The 22128-nt window shown below is 41.7% G+C and overlaps 1 protein-coding gene and 1 pseudogene across 1 annotated transcript; one reads left to right on the top strand and one right to left on the bottom strand.

Annotated features, from left to right (window-relative positions):
- Positions 1 to 141: 141 nt before the first annotated feature.
- Positions 142 to 2307, top strand: LOC144325914 (vomeronasal type-2 receptor 26-like; annotated as a pseudogene).
- Positions 2308 to 5967: 3660 nt separating this feature from the next.
- LOC144325878 (vomeronasal type-2 receptor 26-like) lies at positions 5968 to 9249 on the bottom strand. Its single transcript, XM_077920670.1, has 3 exons — positions 9208 to 9249; positions 8354 to 8480; positions 5968 to 6869 (listed from the first exon to the last, which is right to left on the bottom strand). Exons 1-3 carry the CDS (start codon positions 9247 to 9249, stop codon positions 5968 to 5970), a joined length of 1071 nt encoding a protein of 356 aa, XP_077776796.1.
- Between the last annotated feature and the right edge of the window lie 12879 nt (positions 9250 to 22128).

Below are 22128 nucleotides of genomic sequence, written 5' to 3'. Positions count from 1 at the left end.
GACTTAGTGTCCTTTGATGAGAATGGAGAATTAGCAAGTGGATTTGATATTATTAACTGGGTTACTTTTCCAAACCAAACCTTCTCCCGTGTGAAAGTAGGAAAGGTAGTTCCAGAAGAATCACAAAAAGTAGAATTCAGCATGGATGAGGAAGCCATCACATGGCACAGATCTTTTAATCAGGTGGGACCATTGGATTTTAAAAAACGAGGTATTGTTATTAAGAATACAAATTATAAGGTTAATGTAGACATTCTTTATCATTAATAAGCAAATTGTTTAAGTATAATCCATTTCCAGCAAGTTATTTTACCAACAAATATGAGGTCAGAAGTAAAGATTTTCTTCTTTATGGTCCTCCTTTAGAAGTATATAATGGTGATATATTCCACTATATTGCATACGGAATATTGTTGGCTTCCAACTCCCATCCTCCCTGATCAATGGCCAAGCTGGTTTTCAGACTGAGGAGAGTTGCAGTCCAATACCATCTGGTGGACCAAAGGTTCCATATCCCTTATATTTCAGTCTAACATTTTAATGCTATGCACATTTATGTAGGAGTAAATCATGCTGAACCAAGTGAGATTTACAGCTCAGAAGACAAGGACAGGATAAGTTACCCATTTGTTTTGAAAGAAGATTGATGGTCTTGTGGTGCTTCCTATTTTACCTTCTCTGTCAACTCCCAGTATGTCAAAGTCTGTTGTCTTCTCTGTCCTCTCTCACTCCTCCATCTTTATGCAGATGAAGAATTCAATATTCCTTCTCATTCACTCTCAATATTTACATTTTGCAATTTATTTACGCATACAACACACCTTTCTGGAACAATGTTAATCAGTCAGCTGATCTCTTCTCTTTGGTTAAAACTGTGTTGTTCACAAGGCACAAGAGAGCTACATTTTCTCCTCTTTTTATGGCTAGGTGCTGCCCCTTGCCTTGTGTAATGATCGCTGCCAGCCAGGCTACAGCAGGAAAAAGAAGGAGGGGTTGCCATTTTGTTGCTATGATTGTGCATCATGTCCAAATGGGATGATTTCAAATCAAACGGGTAGGAGACATCATCTGCTATTTTGTATAATGCTTCCTAATACCTATTTCAACTTCCCCCAGGGAATCTGGTATTACTATTTTGCACATTGTACCACAAAGAATTGTGACCAACTCTAGCTAAGGGCACAACTAAAGGCCATGTTTCTGATCATTAACTGCAGATGAAGGACAGAGTAGATGAAAAATCCATGCACCTTAGGCCTATCAAAACCTAAAGCCTATTGTGGATTATGCATAAATTGTACAAACTGTTGTTAATATCCACTTATCTCTGATACTTTTTCCAACTAATTAATGCCTTATTTGTCGGAACTCATATATCACACATTTGATTTTGATTTTTTTCAGATATGGATTATTGTTTCCAATGCCAAGATGACCAATTTCCAAACAAGGCCAGAGATCAATGCATCCCCAAACGCCAACATTTTCTTTCCTTCGCAGAACCTTTAGGGTTCGTTTTAGCTTCCTTAGCTCTGGTCTTTTCTCTGCTCACAGCTTGGATACTTGGCGTCTTCTCTAGGAATGGGGACACTCCCATTGTCAAAGCCAACAACCGGGACCTCACCTACACTCTGCTCCTTGCCCTCTTGCTCTGCTTCCTCTGCTCCTTGCTCTTCATTGGCCAGCCTCACCCAGTGAGCTGCTCTTTACGACAAGCTGCTTTTGGCATCATCTTCTCCATTGCTGTGTCTTGTGTCTTGGCCAAAACCATCACGGTGGTTCTGGCTTTCATGGCCACCAAACCAGGATCCAGGATGAGGAAATGGGTGGGGAAATCTCTCACAAACTCGGTGCTTCTTGGTTGCTGCTCCGTTCAAACCAGCATTTGTGCTGCTTGGCTCTGTACGGCTCCTCCATTCCCAGATGTGGACATGAACTCTCTGAGGGAGGAAATCATTGTGGAATGCAATGAAGGTTCTGTCGCGATGTTTTATTCTGTCCTGGGTTATCTGGGATTCCTGGCCATGGTCAGCTTCACTATGGCTTTCCTGGCCAAGAGGTTGCCGGACAGTTTCAACGAAGCCAAGTTCATCACCTTCAGCATGTTGGTGTTCTGCAGCGTTTGGCTGTCCTTTGTTCCCTCTTATCTGAGCACCAAAGGAAAGCAGATGGTGGCTGTGGAGGTCTTTTGCATCTTGGCCTCCAGCGCAGGTTTGCTGGGTTGTATCTTTGTCCCCCAAATTGTACATAATTCTTCTGAGGCCCGACTTGAACAGCAGAGACCACTTAATTCTGAGGAGCAAATAGGAATCAACTTGTGTTGATGCTTTTAATGTTTGCATTGTTTGCTGGCATTTATTGGAAGAAGACCAAACTAATTCCTTGTATTTCTCAACTCTTATCCCTTTCATTCCTAGAAATAGCCTCCAACCTACATCTGTAACCAATAAAGCTGAGACCAATTATTAAGCCCATAAAGTTGTTCTGTCACTTTGTTATCCTGTCAATACACTGATCTTCCATTCACAGTGTGCTAAATGTATATCCCTTCATGGGGAGAGATCATCAGTGTGAAACACGTAACTTATGCCAAGGCTATACTTTATACATTTAGGTAAAAGCTATATTGTATTTATTTATGTGTAATCAAGAAAAGCTGCTGATCTCAGAATGTAGCTGCAAAAGCCTGTATAACATGGCAGAACATTATGGACAATTAAGAGGTGGCATTTTTAATCCTTTCCGTCATCACCCACCTGTAGATAAAAATGTCTGTACACATCCATCTGGCTTCACAATGTGAAGTTGCCACATTTCCAAGTGGGGCTTCAAAACAATTGAATGACATTTGTTACCCACTGGTCCTCATCTGCCTACAAATGAGACCCAGATTCTCTGAATTTATCTTTTCCATGTAGGGCAGATACAGAGTGGCTGGACTGAAGAACAGCTGTCAGGAGAACCTACAAATCCCTGCGCAAAGTGCTTTACAAGTGCTGATGATGTTCTGATAGTTCAGGCTTGCAAAACTGTGTTCATGAAGCTATGGAAACCCCAACAAGTAGATTTTGTGGGGCCTTGAATAGCTCCATATGTAGCACTGTGAGGCCCCAAAGATCAGCTGATAGCAGGGGCTTGCAGAGCACCATGTTTGCTGAGTTTCAGGCCCAAGGACCAGCTGATCATTCATGTGGGGAAAATGGGTTCTCTGATGTCTCTGTGATATCGGATGATGGAGAGGTATGCTCCCCCACCCCCATGTCACCTATGGCCCACATATGTCACAACTTACAATTTTTAGCACAAGAAAGTAGAATCAAGAATATTCATAATATGAAGAATACTATAGCATCCTCCCTTTGGACATACAGTGGCACCTCCACTTACTAATTTAATTTGTTCCGGAGGTCCGTTCTTATCTAGAAACGGAGAAAAAGATCTGGGGCAACTCCAAGAACTCCTTTGGGAGAAACTGTGAGGACACAATTAGGGCAGTGGTGAATTGCTTACTGTAGATTACGGCATATTAAGCAACTGGGCGTATTAGACGACCCCCCCGAATTCGCAGCTGCACCTTGGGGGTGCGTCTTATAAGCCCAGTCGCCTAATACGCTGGGCACCTCCGTGCCGGGAGAAAGCCACTCGGTGCAGAGCAGAGCCCGCCGCCCGCTGCTGCTGCTTCTGAAGCAGCGGGGGGGGGGGGGCCTCCACGCCAGGCGGCTTTCTCCCAGCGCGGAGCCCGCACCACAGAGAAGATAAATTCAGAGATTCTGGGTGTGAGGTGGTATTTCTAGGGGAATGAGCACCAATGGGAAATACATACCGAACAATTGTTCGGAAGTCCCACTTGGAAATGTGACAAATTCATTTTCTGAAGCAAGTGGGATGTGGCTGTGTATCTTCATGTGAATGATGACTGAAAGGATTAAAAATGTTCATTCATACTGTTTTGCCATGTTATACAGGCTTTTTCAGCAACATTCTGTGATCAGCAGCTTTCCTTGATTACATATAAATAGATATATGTATAATATAGTTTTCAAATACATATATAAAGTATAGACTCAGCAGAAGTTACATGTTTCACACTGATGATCTCTCTCCATGAAGGGATACACCTTTACTATATTAAACTGATTTCCCCAGTAAAATTCCAACCATGTGCACCACAGTTATCTTTAGGACTGCTTCATAAAATAACGCTATCTTACGTTATCTTACTGCTATTCATAAGTATAGCGACTGACAGATCAGATGATTTCTGGATTATTCTACAGCCATTCATTACATTGAACCATGGTGCTATAGATCCATGACAGCAGCCATCGTTTTCTCAATGCTATGCAAGGCAGGCTATCCTCCTCAGACCATCACAGGATGTCTCTGGGCTATTCACAGATCCAGTTTACAAAGCGTGCACTTATAGTCACAGGTACTAGGTGCAGTGGAGAGTAGTAGGGTAATTGGGGCACTACTCTGAAAATTCCCATATTTCCCCAGAAGCTCTTCTCTTAGGAATAGTAGGAAATGAAATAAATAGAAAGGACTGTAAACTTTTCCAATATGCAGTTACAGCGGCGAGAGTATTAATGGCCCAAAGATGGAAACAGGAGGAAGTACTGACCCTGGAAGAATGGAGAATGAAAATGATGGACAATGCAGAACTGGATAAATTAACTGGGAAGATTAGATATCAACGAGACCATAAGTTCATCGAGGACTGGGGAAAATTTGTAGAGTATCTGAAAAATATATGTGATGAACAAACAACGTTTGTGGGATTTCCAGAAGCTCTGTGAAAGGCTGAGGAGTATTGTAAAAAAGAAAAATAAGATTGGGAAGGTATATAAAAAGGCAGTATTAAATTTAAGAAATGCGTAACTAAAATTTAACTATGGATGATTGGCAGATAAGCTGAAGGAAGTCCATAATATATAATTTGTGATAAACCTTTGGTATAGTACCATATGTATATTGTATTGAAAACTAATAAAAACTTTTATAAAAAAAAGAAAAAGAAAATTCCCATATATCCTCCCCCAAGCTACCTGCAGGACCTCAGCAAATCATGTGGTGGTTCTATTTACTGACTCTGGCTCCACCTCCTCTTGGTCTCCTTGCCTTCTCCTTCCCTAATAGTCCCCATGAGCAGCAGCTGCCACTAGCTTGCTGTTTCAAGGGCTACAAGTTTCAAAACATGCCAAGAGAAAAGGAATTCAGACTCAACATGTTCCTCCAAAATCCCCACATGAGAACATTGCTCTATATTCAAAGCACAAATGCACGAGATATTTTGGAAAAAACCTGATAAATGAACTGTGCATTGTTGATGATAAAAGTTTTAATCATCTATTCATTTAATGTTTTAACCACTCTTACATTCCATTGGTTTCATGTCTTATTTTGCATGGTTGCTGTATATACAGTACATAGTTAAACTATGGCAGTCACTCCCACAGGGGGCAGGGATGACCACCAGACTAGATGGCTTTAAAAGAGCCCTAGACAAATTCACAGAGGAGAGGGCTATTGATGTCTCCTAGCCAGGATGGCTCAGCTCTGATGCCACAGTTGGAGGCACCCATGTTCCTGAATACGAGTTGCTGGAAACCGAAGGAGGGGAAAGTGTTCTTGTGCTTGAATCCTGCTTGCAGCTTCCCCTTTGGGGCATCTAGTTGGCCCCTGTGAGAACAGGAGGCTGGACCAGAAGGGCTATGGGCCTGATCCACTAGGCTCTTCATGTGTTCTTATGTATTACAGTGTTTAGATTTAGATTATTCTGCAGACCACATTCAGCACAGATTCACTTGTGAAAAATGCTGTACAGAAATAGCCAATGACAAGAGAGGGATGAAAAAGATGAAAAGGATATGAATTGAGAAATACAAGGAATAGCTTTGTCTGGTCTTCTTCCAACAAAAGCCAGCAAACAATGCAAAAATTAAAATAATCAACACAAGTTGATTCCTATTTGCTCCTCAGAATTAAGTGGTCCTTGCTGTTCAAGTCAGGCCTCAGAAGAATTATGTACAATTTGGGGGAAAAGATACAACCCAGCAAACCTGCGCTGGAGGCCAAGATGCAAAAGACCTCCACAGCCACCATCTGCTTTCCTTTGGTGCTCAGATAAGAGGGAACAAAGGACAGCCAAACGCTGCAGAACACCAACATGCTGAAGGTGATGAACTTGGCTTCGTTGAAACTGTCCGGCAACCTCTTGGCCAGGAAAGCCATAGTGAAGCTGACCATGGCCAGCAATCCCAGATAACCCAGGACAGAATAAAACATCGCGACAGAACCTTCATTGCATTCCACAATGATTTCCTCCATCAGAGAGTTCATGTCCACATCTGGGAATGGAGGAGCCGTACAGAGCCAAGCAGCACAAATGCTGGTTTGAACGGAGCAGCAAGCAAGAAGAACCGAGTTTGTGAGAGATTTCCCCACCCATTTCCTCATCCTGGATCCTGGTTTGGTGGCCATGAAAGCCAGAACCACCGTAATGGTTTTGGCCAAGACACAAGACACAGCAATGGAGAAGATGATGCCAAAAGCAGCTTGTCGTAAAGAGCAGCTGACTGGGTGAGGCTGGCCAATGAAGAGCAAGGAGCAGAGGAAGCAGAGCAAGAGGGCAAGGAGCAGAGTGTAGGTGAGGTCCCGGTTGTTGGCTTTGACAATGGGAGTGTCCCCATTCCTAGAGAAGACGCCAAGTATGCAAGCTGTGAGCAGAGAAAAGACCAGGGCTAAGGAAGCTAAAACGAACCCTAAAGGTTCTGCGTAGGAAAGAAAATGTTGGCGTTTGGGGATGCATTGATCTCTGGCCTTGTTTGGAAATTGGTTATCTTGGCATTGGAAACAATAATCCATATCTGAAAAAAATGAAAATGAAATGAGTGATATATGAGTTCCAACAAATAAGACATTAGTTGGAAAAAGTATCAGAGAAAAGTGAATGTTGAAAACTGTACAATCTCCTGTCATTATGCATAATCCGCAATAGGTTGTACTCTGTCTTTCATCTGCAGTTAACAATCAGAAACATTGTCTTTGGTTGTGCCCTTAACTACAGTTGGTCACACCCAGAGAGATCTTCATGGTGATGGAGGCTTCTTGAGAACAGCCACTTTGGGCTCAGAGGCTGGGCTGAAGACAGTTCTCCATAAGGAGACAGTTTTATGCTTTTTTCTGGCTCACACAACTAAAACTATCCACTCCTAACAATGTAGTATGTGGGAAGCAGGCAGAGAACACTAGACATATTCCACACCTATTTCCAGAGATCTCCTTTGTAAAAGTTCTGGATCTAGTTTCTCCAGCTACCGTATTTTTCGCTCTATAACACGCACCCGACCATAGCACGCATGTAGTTTTTAGAGGAGGAAAACAAGAAAAAAAATATTCTAAACGAAACAGTGGATGTATGATTTTTGTGGTTCATGCTGTGGCCACAGACATGTGATCTGACAGTGAGTTTGGAGTAGCCCAATGCAAAAATCCCGAGGATCCATGTGGATCCATGCTTTGTAACCACGTTTTTGCACCACTCCGGCCCCAGGCAACAGTGGGTGCGTGATTTTTTTGGTGCAAGATGTAGCCATGGACATGCTATGTGATCTGATGGTGAATTTGGGGTGACCCAGTGCAAAAATCCTGAGGATCCATGTGGATCCGTGCTTTGTAACCACGTTTTAAGTGGGGAGGGAAGGAAAAGCACTCAAGGGACAAGGAGCATGCGTGGGGTGGGTAAAGAAGGATGCTGCTAATAATGAAGAAGAGGGGTATAAGGGGAGAAGGCTCCTCTCCTCTCCCGCTTTGCTCCTTTAAAGCAAGCAGGCTCTGCTTTTCTTCCTCCTCCCTGCTCATCCCCGGCTTAGCGAGCTGAAAAACTTTGCTGCTATTTAGCTAGCTGAGTGGGGAGGAGAGAGTGACAGAGAGCCTGCTTGCTTTAAAGGAACCAACCGGACAGGAGCCGCTTACACTCGTGTAAGCGGCTCCTCTCCTCTCCCGCTTTGCTCCTTTAAGGAAGCAGGCTCTCTGTCCCTCTCTCCTCCCCACTCCGCGGCTCTTCTCCCGCTTTGCTGTTTCAAAGCAAGCCACGGAGGAGGGAAGGAAGGGGAACCATGTATTCTCTGCTCACGACTGCAGCAGATCCCCCCCGCCACCCGTAGGCATTCCCTCCATAACATGCACAGACATTTCCCCTTACTTTCTAGGAGGAAAAAAGTGAGTGTTGTGGTGCAAAAAATACGGTATTTCTTTTTTCTTCCAGATATCAGTGCAGCTGCTCTTCTGTTTAAGAGTACTAAATAGATATTAGGAAGCATTATACAAAATAGCAGATGATGTCTCCTACCCGTTTGATTTGAAATCATCCCATGTGGACATGAAGCACAATCATAGCAACAAAATGGCAACCCCTCCTTCTTTTTCCTGCTGTAGCCTGGCTGGCAGCGATCATTACACAAGGCAAGGGGCAGCACCTAGCCATAAAAAGAGGAGAAAATGTAGCTCTCTTGTGCCTTGTAAACAACACAGTTTTAACCAAAGGGAAGAGATGAGCTGACTGATTAACATTATTCCAGAAAGGTGTATTGTATACCTAAACAAACTGTAATGTAAATATTGGGAATGAATAAGAAAGGATATTGAATGTTAAAGATGGAGGATGGAGAGAGGACAGGGAAGACAACAGACTTTGAAATACAGGGAGTTAAAAAAGAAGGTAACATAGGAAGCTCCCCAAGACCATCAATCTTCTTTCAAAACAAATGGGTAACTTAGCCTCCCCTTGTCTTCTGAGCTGTAAATCTCACTTCGTTCAGCATGATTTACTCCTACATAAATGTGCAAAGCATTGAAATGTTTTGAAATCCTATATTTCACGGATGTGGAACCTTTGGTCCACCAGGTGGTATTGGACTGTAACTCATCTCAGTCTTAAAACCAGCCTGGCCAATGATCAGGGAGGAGGAGAGTTGGAAGCCAACAATATTTCATTTGCAATATAGTGGAATATATTACCATTATATACTTTCAAACCAGAACTCTAAAGAAGAAAATATCTACTTCTCACCTCATGTACAATGGTAAAATAACATGGGTTATAATTAAACAATTTGCTAATTAATGATAAAGAATATCTACATTAACCTTATTATTTGTATTCTTAATAAAAATATCTCATTTTTAAAAAACCAATGGTCCCACCTGATTAAAAGATCTGTGCCATGTGATGGTTTCCTCATCCATACTGAAGTCTACGTTTTGTGAATCTTGTGGAACTATCTTTCCTACTTTCACACGGGAGAAGGTTTGGTTTGGAAAAGTAACCCAGTTAATAATATCAAATCCACCTGCTAATTCCCCCTTCTCATCAAAGGACACTAAGTCACCAGCACTGTTGTTGAAGGAGATACTCCTCAAGAACGAGTGCAGCTAGGCAGACGAAAACAAAGGGAAAGTATCCATCAATATATTCCACACAATGCAAAGTAGTCCAAAACTGTGCAGTCTACAATATTTATTTATTTATTTATTAGTAAAAAAATAATCCTCGCCCTCCCCAGCCAAGACCGGGCTCAGGGCGGCTAACACCAGGTATAAAACAATTGATTAAAATACAACTTAAAAACAAGATTAAAAAACAACATTAAATGCAGCCTCATTTCAGTAGAAACTCAGATCAGAACCTTTTTTGGGAATGAAAACGTCAAATCTTCACCCAGGCCAACTATCCAGACTGGTCCTATGTGGGCCATAAAAAAGCTAGGGAAGTCCGCAAATAGGAGTTCCATCACAGAAGGAGAAAGGAAAAAGGAAGGAGGGGAAGGGAGCACCTAAATATTTCTAGCAAGTACAGCTGGCCTGCCACTTGCGTGAGGGTTCAGCTCTGGGGTCCATGTGCAAAGGCAAAATGGTGCCATGTCAGGAAGCCCTGGAACTGCCCCTCCTGCAATGTGGGTGTGCAGGGAGAAGGGGGCAAAGAAATGGAGAGCAGCTCATGGTGGGTTTTCCCTGATCTCCATTTGTTCGTTTACTTTTCCCCACCAATGTAAAATGACCTTAACTTGCAGGCCCACTATAATCAATGGGCATCACTGGAAGCGAGTTAAAAAACTGTCCAGGTAATTACATTTGAAAATAGCCCTATATGTTCCTCTTTAGTGCAAATGCAAAAACAAATGCAGGTTCTAGAAAATAGTTGGTGGACAGAATGGGTGGGCAGTCATGGGTAGAGACAAACCTTAATCTTTTCAAACATATTCTAAATTCTTGATAATTCCCCTTTCTCTTGCTCAACTTTGCAAAGGTTTACTCTGCATAGGAAATCTCACCTTCCAAGGTTGCAGTTTTGGAGGATCGAGCCCACCTCTGTCTGCCATCATTCTGCGTTTTGGCCTGGATGAGTGCATCTGATGTAAAGAATGTGCAATGGCATAAACCGCATTATAGGTACTGTAACTTTGGCCAGTCATGGTCATCTCAAAAATATGCCCAGGAAGGCTCTCCAGATTCTCATGGCCAGTGCAGGTCTTTGTGTTTTCCTTGTGCCCATTGGAAGCAGAAAATAAACAGTTGAATGCCTGTTGCCAAAAAGCCTGGAGGAACCCATCTCCATTTGGAGAGTTGGGGTTCAGGGTCTGAAGGAAGTCTTTAAATCCCTGGACTTTTTCTGTGTGAATTGCAAAAGACAAGGCACCATCAAAGACTTGTATATCGTAATACCTTTGCAGTGTTTCTGAAGTGAAAGCCCACTGGGCTGTCAAAACCCACACGGTGCCTGTAGACTTCTCTTCAACATCTTCAGCTACTGAATAGAAATATTGCATCCATTTCACAACTGTAATGGTCTCAGGTTCTGCACACAGAACCAATATGTTGAATTCTGAAGCCACCAGAAAGAGGACTTGGCCCGAATGACTTCCAAGGAACTGAAATTATCTAGACCCTGAGATAAGGCTGGTAGTTTTTCACTGAAAGCTGTACAGACTCCATGCTGGGAAAGCATTGGCACTAAGCTTTGCATAAAGGTCTCTCCATTTTCATCATCGGATGCCACAATTCCTACCCATGTCCACTGGAAATGTAGAAGTAGCATGACAATCCCTGCATATTGATATTTCTCATTGGGCACCGTTCGGTAGAATGTCTGGGGCTGCAACTCTGGGCTTCTCACTGGAGCTAATACACAGTAAGCAATCTGGAGGAAGAAATCAACCCCACAAGAATTGGAGGGTTAGAGCAAACGGTTATAAATTAAGGCATCAAGTTTTCCTATACTTTGCGGTGATGTACACCACTAAAATAATTCAAGATCTGGACCTATACCCACAGGTTTTGTTAGTTGGGAAGAAAGAAGCACTGCTCAACTTAACTGTGGAGGTATTGTCTGTTCAGAAACTCTTTTGTACTTGGACATTGTCGTATATTTCATGAGGGGGAAACCTATGGCTCTCCAGAACTTCTTGGTCTCCTTGACAATTGAGCAAAAGTGGTCAGGGCTAGTGGACAAAATCAGGACAAGCATTTCCCTTGCTTAGTTTGAACCTTTGTGATGAGACACAACTAGGGATAGGAGAGGAATTGAGTTCAATTAACATATTAATAATTTAAAAAATCTCCTGATTCAGAATTCTTGCAACAATTTGTAAGCCAAAATGCAGCTGTCCTCTGACATTTGTACTTCTCTGAATTTTGCAATTCGCTTCTCCAACCAAAAGCAAAGATTTATATTCAAATCACACTGTTCGCAAAAGTGCATACATTAGTGAAAATGAAATCCAAAATTATATTACATTAGGAGAAATGGCTGGGAAATCTGTGGATCAGCCAGAACTGTTTCAAAAATGATAGAAATGGACACTGCTATGCTGACGAATTTTTGTGAAACCTTTTAGAAAAGAAAAAAAAGGTTATATTTTTATCTTTCACCTCCTTTTTCTGAAAAATGAGCCAAAGTAAAAGAAAGCATTGAGAACCCAGAAGATAATTATTGTACCCGATGTAGAAGAGCTTGACAGCCCCAGTCTTACTATACCTGTGGAATCTTGTAGATGCCTAAGACAGTAGCCATGTGGAGAGAGATGTCAGAGTCAAGTCCCCCAATAAAAGCTACCTTACTTTTCTTCTTGTCACATTTGAAGTTGGGGACAATCCTTTCTGTGATGGACAGAAGTTTCAGGGTGTTCTGATAAGTCATCCTTGCATTTAAGTAGCTATCAGTGACGTGGAACCCAAAGGTCATATTCGGTACGATATTAGGGTTCTTGTTTATTTCTTTCACAGCAAACACCAGGGAGAGGATATTCTGGTAGCACTTTGGTGTGTCACTAATAAAAGAGTTATACTTTGCGTCAGAGGTATTCTCCTCCTCTCCCTCTTATGCACATTGGTAACTTCCTGGCTTGCATGCACGTGTACATAAGTTGACACATCCTTCCCTTAACTCCTTATTTCCTTTCAGCAACCAATGGACACTCACTGGATGAGAAGTTGCCAAGTCAGAAATTCTGACTGGAGCCTCTCAGATAATCAGTGCTTGGTGTAGGTGGGGAGCAGAAATTAGAGCACATCAGGTGGAACAGGGTTTATTCTTCCATGGTAACTGAGTTTCCCTCTTTCCCTCCTTCAAATAAAATTGTGGCTGTACAAAAAATACTGTAGCCAATGTTAGTCATGCTCTGAGAAGGCTGATTATGATTAATAGATCAGACTAACTTAGGCGTATTAATTTCAGTGGGTCTACTCTGCAAATAGCTCAGTTTCAATACTTGGTTTGCAAAAACAAGTTTGCAACTGCTCCTTTTATTACCCAGTATGGTTTACATTGCATAGCAGCTGGTATAGTCCTAAATCTATGATATTCAAATGTCACATTCAACTGTAACTGTCAGATTAAATGATAGTGATTGTGAATATGAAAATCAAGCTTTGCTGCAAAGGAAAACCGGACGTTAATGGTGTGAAAGCAAACACAGAGGGAGGATGAGGATGAAGTTGGGAGAAAGCGGTGAGAGCCATGGAATCAGATGATGAGAAAGCAGAACAGGCAGAAGATAGAAACCCCAAGAAGCAGAATAAAGCAACATAGAATAAAGTGACCAGATCACAAATTAAAAAGGAGAAAATATATGTTTAACATCCCTCCTTGATAAAAGTCACAGGGAAACGTGTTCTGAGGGTACAATCGTATGATTGGTGTAATTGTAACATACATGAGCTCACCAAGGGTACACTATGAAGGATAGAGTTTTTTACTTACAAGAGTTCATCTATGAGCTTTGTGTTTGGGTGCTCATGGAAATCTTTTTCTTCAAATACAAAGCCAAAATAATTAACAATCCCTCCAATGATTAGGTCCCCTCTCTGAAAGTTCTGGTATGGAAGCTGGAACGGCTCCATCATGGTGCATCTAGCAGAGTGTTCCTTGCTCTCAGCTGGAGGCAACTGAAGCCACAGGAAGAGAAGAATCTGCAGCAGAAATGTTTCTACCATCTTGGGGCCAACAGGGATGCTGAAAGTCCACCATAAACTGCATTGCAAGAACTTTCACTGAATGACTCTGGATTATTCTGATAAAGGAAAAATGCCAATGATGTGATCCATGAAAACCTGCATGTTCAGAATTTCTCATGTGGGCTCTGAATGACACAGGATTAATTTTATATACACTTTCACACTCTGACATTGATTGTGTTCATGGCTTGATAAAATGTACATGGGATTTTGCAAGATGGACAGTGAAACCCAGCAATTTGAGATAATTACTAAGTTATCTCCTTGGAGCATTGAGCTCTGCGAGTTATAGTAAGATCAAAATAATAATGCATACTTGTTATTGAGTAGTGCTCTAGTAATTGCGAGTGCCCCAGGCAAGCAAGCAGTCCAGCTGCAAACTGGTGCCCTGAAGGGAGCTTCCTAGTTTTCCCAACACTCTTCCTCAATCACACCTGCACCATTTCCCCCAACTGTACATGTGTTACCAATGGAGACATGATTTTCAGGGATGTTTCCTTGTACAAGAGTTAAGGGAAGGGAGAAAATAGTTAAAATAACACCGGCTCCAGTTGCAGGTGCAATACAGAATGTTACATTTCCTTACAGAAATGGTTAGTGTATGCAGACATCTGTTTTTCTAAACACTTCAGAAATCCCACACTGCCTGGGCTAACAGCTGAAACTGACTACTTATTGTATATAAAAATATAGATAAATGCCTATGGAAGTGGGGAATTTCCTTTTGTCATCTTAGAGTTGGAGAGCAATGTGAGGGACTCATGAAGGTGACAATGGAGGCTTAAATGCAGTGGTACAACTTGAAACATACAATACATTTGGTTGTGGCATGTGGGAAGGGGAAGGGCAGTAAGGTCATGAAATAGACACAGTCACTGACAGAGACAAACTGAAATCCCCATATTTCCTATTTATTGGGGGTGGGGAGGTAATACATAAGATCCTTCTTGAGTTTTCACTGTTGTTACCCCACAGTGTGAGGTTAGGTATGAGCGTTCTTGTAGCAGCACAATTGTTGCATGGTCAAACACTCTTGGATTTGCAGACAATAAAGTGTCCCTGTTGATGGAAGCACCTAAGGGAAAGGCTATACTTGGAGACTAAAGCTTGGCAGGGTGTTATAAGTTCTCCTGAGGTCTTCACGGTGTTGTTCCTAAGCAAGCAACCTGGGTTCCAATGAACCTTCCCAGTTCAATGAAAAATGGAAAGCTGGCTCAAAGAGGAATTGTGGGTTAGAACTCAAAATGAGAAAAAAGATAAAATTCTGGAGAAAACAAAGGAAGGTGAGAAGAAACTGAGAGCGAAACCGAAGTTGGACCACAGGTATGAAATTTACAGCATGTAATGCCTTAAGAGAGAATATTATGAAAATGATATACAGGTGGTACATGACACCAGTCAAGCTTGCAAAAATCTATCATTTGCCCAATAATAAATGTTGGAAATGTAAAGAAAATGAAGGTACATTCTTTCACCTTTGGTGGACGTGCCCAAGGATTAAGGCTTTCTGGGAGATGATCTATAATGAAATGAAAAAGGTATTTAAATATACCTTCCTGAAGAAACCAGAGGCCTTTCTCCTGGGCATGGTCGGCCAATTGGTGCCAAAGAAGGATAGAACTTTCTTTATGTATGCAACAACAGCAGCAAGAATACTCATCGCAAAGTATTGGAAGACACAAGATTTACCCACCCGGGAAGAATGGCAGATGAAGCTGATGGACTATATGGAACTGGCAGAAATGACTGGCAGAATCCGAGACCAGGGAGAAGAGTCGGTAGAAGAAGATTGGAAGAAATTTAAAGATTATCTACAGAAATACTGTAAAATTAAGGAACGTTAGAAGGATGTTGGAATGAAGTTATGTGGTTTTAGCAGTAATGTTACAGAGGGGATGTAAAAATGGATTGTTAACAGGTGAGAATGTAAAGTTACAACATATTAAGATAAACTATTAAGATAAAGGAAAAAATGGTAAGGATTTGCTGAAACAACTATTGAACTAGAATACAAAAAAGGGAGGTTTGAGGAGGTCAGGGAAACAAGCAAATGAAAGATAAGACATTGAAGGATGGATTTGTTTTTAATTGGTTTTACTTCTTTGTATTTTGTATTTTGTAATTTTTTTATTCTTTTTTGTCCTGTTATTTCCCCCCCATTTTTGTAATTTGTTTGAAACTCTAATAAATATTATTATTTAAAAAAAAGAGGAATTGTGGGTTATGTGTTCCAGTGGTATTCGACCCTTCCCACTACTGGCTTATAAAAACTCATAAGGAGAAGGCAGCCAGCTGGCTCAAGATCACACTGTGATTGGTGATTTTAACCCTGATCTCCTAGGTCCACCTAATATCCCTCCACTTAATTCCACTTCCTTTAAAGAAGACATAGAAGTGAATAAGCTGGAGGAAGGCCATAGGGAGAACTCAGAATACATAGAACATAGCACTCAACTGTTCTCTTGTGAGCAGGGCATCCCAGATTCAAAGAAGTCAGCCTGGTCTCTGATTGGATCCAGGAATGTCCTGGGATCCGTGTGTCCTCCTTTGGGCAGCCACCGCTGAGAAAAAAGGACACATGTTTGTGGAACTGAAAAGGATGAAAAGGAAAGACATCCATTTATGGATGCAGAACCCCCTGAATGAAAATAACGTATTTCAGCTCCCAGTCAGGACAACTTTTGTGAAGGAATTCTACCCAAATTCAAATCCTCAAGAATGAAGAGAGGAAATCAGCAGTGGCCAAGGAGAGAAAAAGGTGAAAACAATGTGGCAACTAAGCACCACAGTGCCAGCTGAACACATGAGCTCAAGCACTGTAGGTCTTCTGGATGATACTGAAGATGGTGGCAGTAAAGAAATGTGTTTTATTACCTTCACTGAGTGCTCTCAGGTCTACTTTACATAAAGTATTAGCAGTATTTCCTGCTCTTCTTCCCGTAAGAGCCTAGGGCATCTAACAATAGCCAAGTATAAAATCTACATAAGACAGTTATTAAAACCAATATAATAGTAAAAATGCAGTTGAGCAGACAGCAGAAGGAGGATCTACTTTTCATGCCAAAAGTTTTGAGAGAACTTCATCTGAAGTCCTGCAGAGCTACTGCTTGTCACTATAGATAATACTGAGCTGGACAGACCAATAATCTGACCCCAGAACCAGGCAGCTTTCTGTGTTCCTGACATTTAGTAGTCACAAGCCTCTGGGACTGAACTTGTGTTTATGTCTAGTAACCATCAATAGATCCATAGAAGCTTCGTAGATAGCACTGAAATAGAAAAATCAACGTTCTGACTCTATATAAGACAACTTCCTTATATTTAGTGAAGTTTTTAATGACTGATCTTTTAATGTATTTTTTATTTTTTGTTGCAAGCCGCTCAGAGTGGCTTGGGAAACCCAGCCAGATGGGCATGGTAGAAATATATTATTATTATTATTATTATTATTATTATTATTATTATTGGTCTCACAGTAGCAAAATGTGCATCTCTAGCAGTTGTTGGTGGGGAGAAGGAGGAGCAGGGTTTCTCTGACCTCTTGCAGCTGGTGTTGTGCAGCTTCCTGGGAGCAGGAGGAAGACTCCTGCTGCTGCCTTTGCCCTGTTCCAACCTCCCTGCTGCTTCCCAGTGACACATGGGAAACAAAGTCAGGCGAGTACCAAAGCCCCTCCGCTCCCACCACTACTGCAAAACTCCCCCAGATGCTTTTGTATCAGGTATATATTTTCCTCTCACACTTCCTTTTTCATAAAAATGAACCAAAGTAAAAGAAAGCTTTGCGAATCCAGAAGATAATTATTGTACCCGAGGCAGAAGAGATTCACAGCCCCCACACTAACTGTACCTGTGGAATCTTCTAGATGCCTAAGACAGTAGCCATGTGGAGGGAGATGTCAGAGTCAAGCCCCCCAATAAAAGCTACCTTACTTTTCTTCTTCTCACATTTGAAGTTGGGGACAATCCTTTCTGTGATGGACAGAAGTTTCAGGGTGTTGTGATAAGTCATCCTTGCATTTAAGTAGCTATCAGTGATGTGAAGCCCAAAGGTCATATTTGGTACGATATTAGGATTCTTGTTTATTTCTCTCACAGCAAACACCAGGGAGAGGATATTCTGGTAGTACTTTGGTGTGTCACTAATAAAAGAGTTATACTGTGTGTCAGAGGTATTCCCTTCCTCGCCCTCTTAAGCACATTGGTAACTTCCTAGCTCACATGCATGTATATAATTTTGCCACATCCTTCCCTTAATGCCTTATTTCCTTTCAGCAACCAACGAACACTCATTGCATGAGAATGGTGCTTCTCAGATAGTAAGTGTTAGGTGTAGGTGGGGAGTAGAGACCAGAGCACATCAGATGGGATAGGATCTATTCTTTCACGGTAACTGAGTCTCCCTCCTTCCCTCCTTCTAATAAAATTATGGCTGTACCAAAAATGCTGTAGCCGATGTTAGTTATACTCAGAGAAGGCCCATTAGGATTAATAGATCAGACAAACTTAGGTGTTTTAATTTCAATGAGTCTACTCTGCGTAAAACTCAGTTGCGATACTTGGTATTATTACCCAATATGGTTTACATTGCATAACAGCAGGTATAACCCAAAATCTATGATATTCATATGTCACATTCAACTGTGACTGTCAGATTAAATGATAGTGATTGTGAAAGTGAGGATCAATCTTTGCTGCAAAGGAAAACCAGGCGTTAATGGAGGGAAAGGAAACACAGAGGGAGGATGAGGATGAAGTTGGGAGAAAGTGGTGAGAGCCATGGGATCAGATGATGAGAAAGAAGAACAGGCAGAAAACAGAAACTTCATGAAGCAGAATAAAGCAACAAAGAAGGTGACCAGGTCACAATGTAAAGAGAAGAAAATATATATTTAACATTCCTACTGGGGAAAAAATCATGTGGAAACGTGTTCTGAGAATGCCATTGTATGTTTGGTGTAATTGTAGCATACATGAGCTCACCAAGTGTACGCTATGAAGGATAGGATTTTACTTACAAAAGTTCATCTATAAGCTTTGTGTTTGGGTGTTCATGGAAATCCTTTTCTTCAAATAAAAACCCAAAGTAGGTAACGATTCCTCCAATGACTAGGTCCCCTCTCTGATAATTCTGGTATGGAAGCTGGAAAGGCTCCATCATGGTGCATCTAGCAGAGTGTTCCTTGCTCTCAGTTGGAGGCAACTGCAGCCACAGGAAGAGAAGGATCAGCAGCAGAAATGTTCCTACCATCTTGGGACCAACAGGGATGTTGAAAGCCATATTTGTATCTCATCTACCATAGGCTGCATTACAGGAACTTTTATTGAATGACTCTGGATTATTTTGATAAAGGGAAAATGCCAAAGATTTGGTCCATGAAAACTTGCACGTTCAGAATTTCTCATCTGGGCTCTAAATGACACAGGATTTATTTTATATGCACTTTCACACTCTGATATTGATTGTGTTCATGGCTTGATATAATGCACATGGGGTTTGGCAAGGTGGATGATGAAACCCAGCAATTTGAGATAATTACTAAGGTATCTCCTTAGAGCATTGAGCTCTGTGACTAACAGTAAGTTCAAAATAATAATGCATACTTGTTATTGAGTAGTTTTCTTGCAATTGCGAGTGCCCCAGGCAAGCAAGCAGTCCAGCTGCAAACTGGTGCCCTGAAGGCAGCTTCCTAGTTTTCCCAACACTCTTCCTCAAACACACCTGCACCATGTCCTGGGATCCGTGTGTCCTCCTTTGGGCAGCCACTGTTGAGGAGCACAACTTTCTGCTCTTCTCAGTGTCTAAATAAGGTTACCAATGAAAGAAGGCAGTTGTGGTGGCTGCTGGGAGAAGCCGGACTCTCCTCCAATCAGAGCACATGGAGGGAGCTGAAAAACATTGAGGTCAGAATCCTTGGCAAAACCCTGGAAATGTGTCAGCCTTCCTGAAGAAGGCTAGAACAGATATACACGCAACACCTGAGCCAAAATTCCACCTACTCTTGTAATCAATGAATTTGTAGCCATTTTTAATCCAGATAATGGTTTGCTGGATTGTTTAGTTTATCACATCTTACTTTAGTCACTGCCTAGGGAGGGTGGAGCTGTAACTGGACCACAGCTATCTGCCTCAGAGACAATGAAGTTTTCCACTGGGGTTGAAGTTAAAAGACCTCCCTGGCATGCAAGCCCAAGCGGAGGTCTATGGAGGTCCTGGATTACCCAGATGACAAGACCCCCTCCCACACACTTTAGCATCACTGATGTGGTCCAAAGAAAAGCAGAGCATTACTTTTGGCACCAGCCTGGGTGAAGGAGTTGCAGGAAGGAGGCATGCAAGGTGACATAAAACCATCTTAGGGACTCCACTCCAGCTTTATGTAGGGTTTACTCCTTAGTCTTTTCTTCTCCCAAAGATCTCCCAAAAGACAGTGCAGACGTAGGATCAGAGGTTTCCTTCTCCTACATGGGTGACATTCCCAGTTTAACAAGCTGCATCTGAGCTCACCTCCCTCTACAGCATGAGCAGAAACAGCCTTTTTGACCATTGGAGTCACTGTCTCATTCGCTCAATCCACCAGAGCCTGTCTTTGCCTGCAGGGTAAGTCCCTAACTCATCAGTGGTTTGAGACCCATCAGCTACCCTCACCTGGTTTAGATGGCCAGTCGAAACCATTCCCTGGGTGTGGCTGCTGTCGCATACTCACAGCTTCTAGAAGCCACCGGCAAGAGATGAGTGTAGGGTGGGGAACAATGGTAGAACAACTATGCCAGAAGGAGCATGATATGTCCCCCCCACCAGAGGTACTACCCCTCCCCCAACACCCCATATTTCAGACCAATTCCCTGTCATCATCACCACCATCATCACCCTACACATCTGACTGGGTTGACCCAGCCACTCTGGGTTGCTACCAACATCTACAAGAACATAATAAAACATCAAACATAAGAAGTTTCACTATGCAGGGCTGCCTTCAGATATTTTGTAAAGGTTATACAGGGATAAAGACATTAAGTGAATTTTCTTTTAACCACTCAATATACCTAAACTCAAAATGCCATTTCCAAAAAAAACCCCGACTGCAATTGACTGAATTTTTGCAGGGCACCCTACTCTGAAGAGGCTGGGTTAAGGCCTAACATCCTTTCGTTTCAAGACAGGGGGACTTGCATAACAAAGTGGAAAGAAATGAACTGGTATCTGAATTGAACACTGCAAGATGAGAGAATTTGTGATCTTATTAGTGCTGATATCCAAAGCTGAACACAAGATTCCTGTTGTCCCATGTTCTATAGGCTGAGATGAAAACCATTTCACAGAGAAGATAAATTCAGAGAAGCTGGGTTTTATGTAGCCTTTGTAGGTGCATAATGCCAGTGGAAAATAAATGTTGCTCAATTGATTTGAAGCCCCAGCTTGAAATTCATTTTCTGAAAAAAGCTGGATGTGGTTGTGTATCTTCACATGAATGATGTTTAAAATTTTTTAAAATGTTCATAACGTTCTACCATGTTATACAGGCTTTTTCATCTACATTCTGTGATCAGCAGCCTTCCTTTATTACATATTAATAGATATATATTTATAATATAATTTTCACACAAATATGTAAAGTAAGGCTTTAGCAGAACTTACATGTTTCACACCGATGATGTGTCCCCATGAAGAGATATACCTTTAGCTATGAATGGAAGATCAGTGTATTGGCAGGATAACAAATTGACAGAACAACTTTATGGGGTTAAAAATTGGTCTCAGCTTTATTTATTACAGATGTAGATTGGCCTTGGCGTACATCTCACATTTCTTGAGGTCGAAAGCTTCTGCCAGGATGAAGTCAATGCTTTTTCTGTTGACCAAGTCATTCTCTTCATCTCTCGCTCAACTTATGGGATAAAGGTATTCCAGTGCATATCCCACTGGGCCATCCAGGTGATGCATGCTCTGTCTTCCAGACCTAGCTGCAGACTCAACGTCATAGATGCAGCATGAGGATGGGCACAGGGCACACTGCTAAGTCCTAATCACCAGATGTGCCTGCAATTGATAGCTGAGATGAAAACCATTACACAGAGAAGATAAATTCAGAGATTCTGGGTCTTCTGTTGCATTAATAGGTGGATAAGCAGCAGCGGGAAATAAATCTCGAAAAATTGTTTTGAAGTCCCACTTGGAAATGTGACAAATTCATATTCTGAAGCAAGCTGGATGTGGCTGTGTATCTTCATGTAATGTTCATACTGTTCTGCCATGTTATACAGGCTTTTTCAGCAACATTCTCTGATAAGCAGCCTTCCTTGATTACATATGAATAAATATACTGTAGTATAATACAGTTTTCATATAAATACATAAAGTATAGTCTCAGCAGCAGTTACATGTTTCACACTGATTTCCCCACTAAAATTTCAACCATGTGCACCACAGTTATCTTTAGGGCTGCTTCATAAAATAATGTTATCTTACATTATCTTACTGCTATTCAAAAGTATAGCGACTGACAGATCAGATGATTTCTGGATTATTCTACAGCCATTCATTACATTGAACCATGGTGCTATAGATCCATGACAGCAGCCATCATTTTCTCAATGCGATGCAAGGTAGGCCAG

This window comes from Podarcis muralis, chromosome 16 (assembly GCF_964188315.1).
Source record: "Podarcis muralis chromosome 16, rPodMur119.hap1.1, whole genome shotgun sequence".
NCBI lineage: Eukaryota > Metazoa > Chordata > Lepidosauria > Squamata > Lacertidae > Podarcis > Podarcis muralis.
The sequence above is the reverse complement of the archived record's forward strand: the minus strand, read 5'-3'. Positions and strand labels throughout refer to the sequence as shown.

Bases quoted from the DNA above. Each gene is read 5' to 3' on its own strand.
- LOC144325878 (XM_077920670.1), bottom strand. From the start codon at position 9,249: ATGGATGAGGAAACCATCACATGGCACAGATCTTTTAATCAG. The intron at 8,481-9,207 runs GTGGGACCATTG...TTTTATGGCTAG, and splicing joins GGCACAGATCTTTTAATCAG to GTGCTGCCCCTTGCCTTGTG. The intron at 6,870-8,353 runs GTAGGAGACATC...CATTTTTTTCAG, and splicing joins GATGATTTCAAATCAAACGG to ATATGGATTATTGTTTCCAA.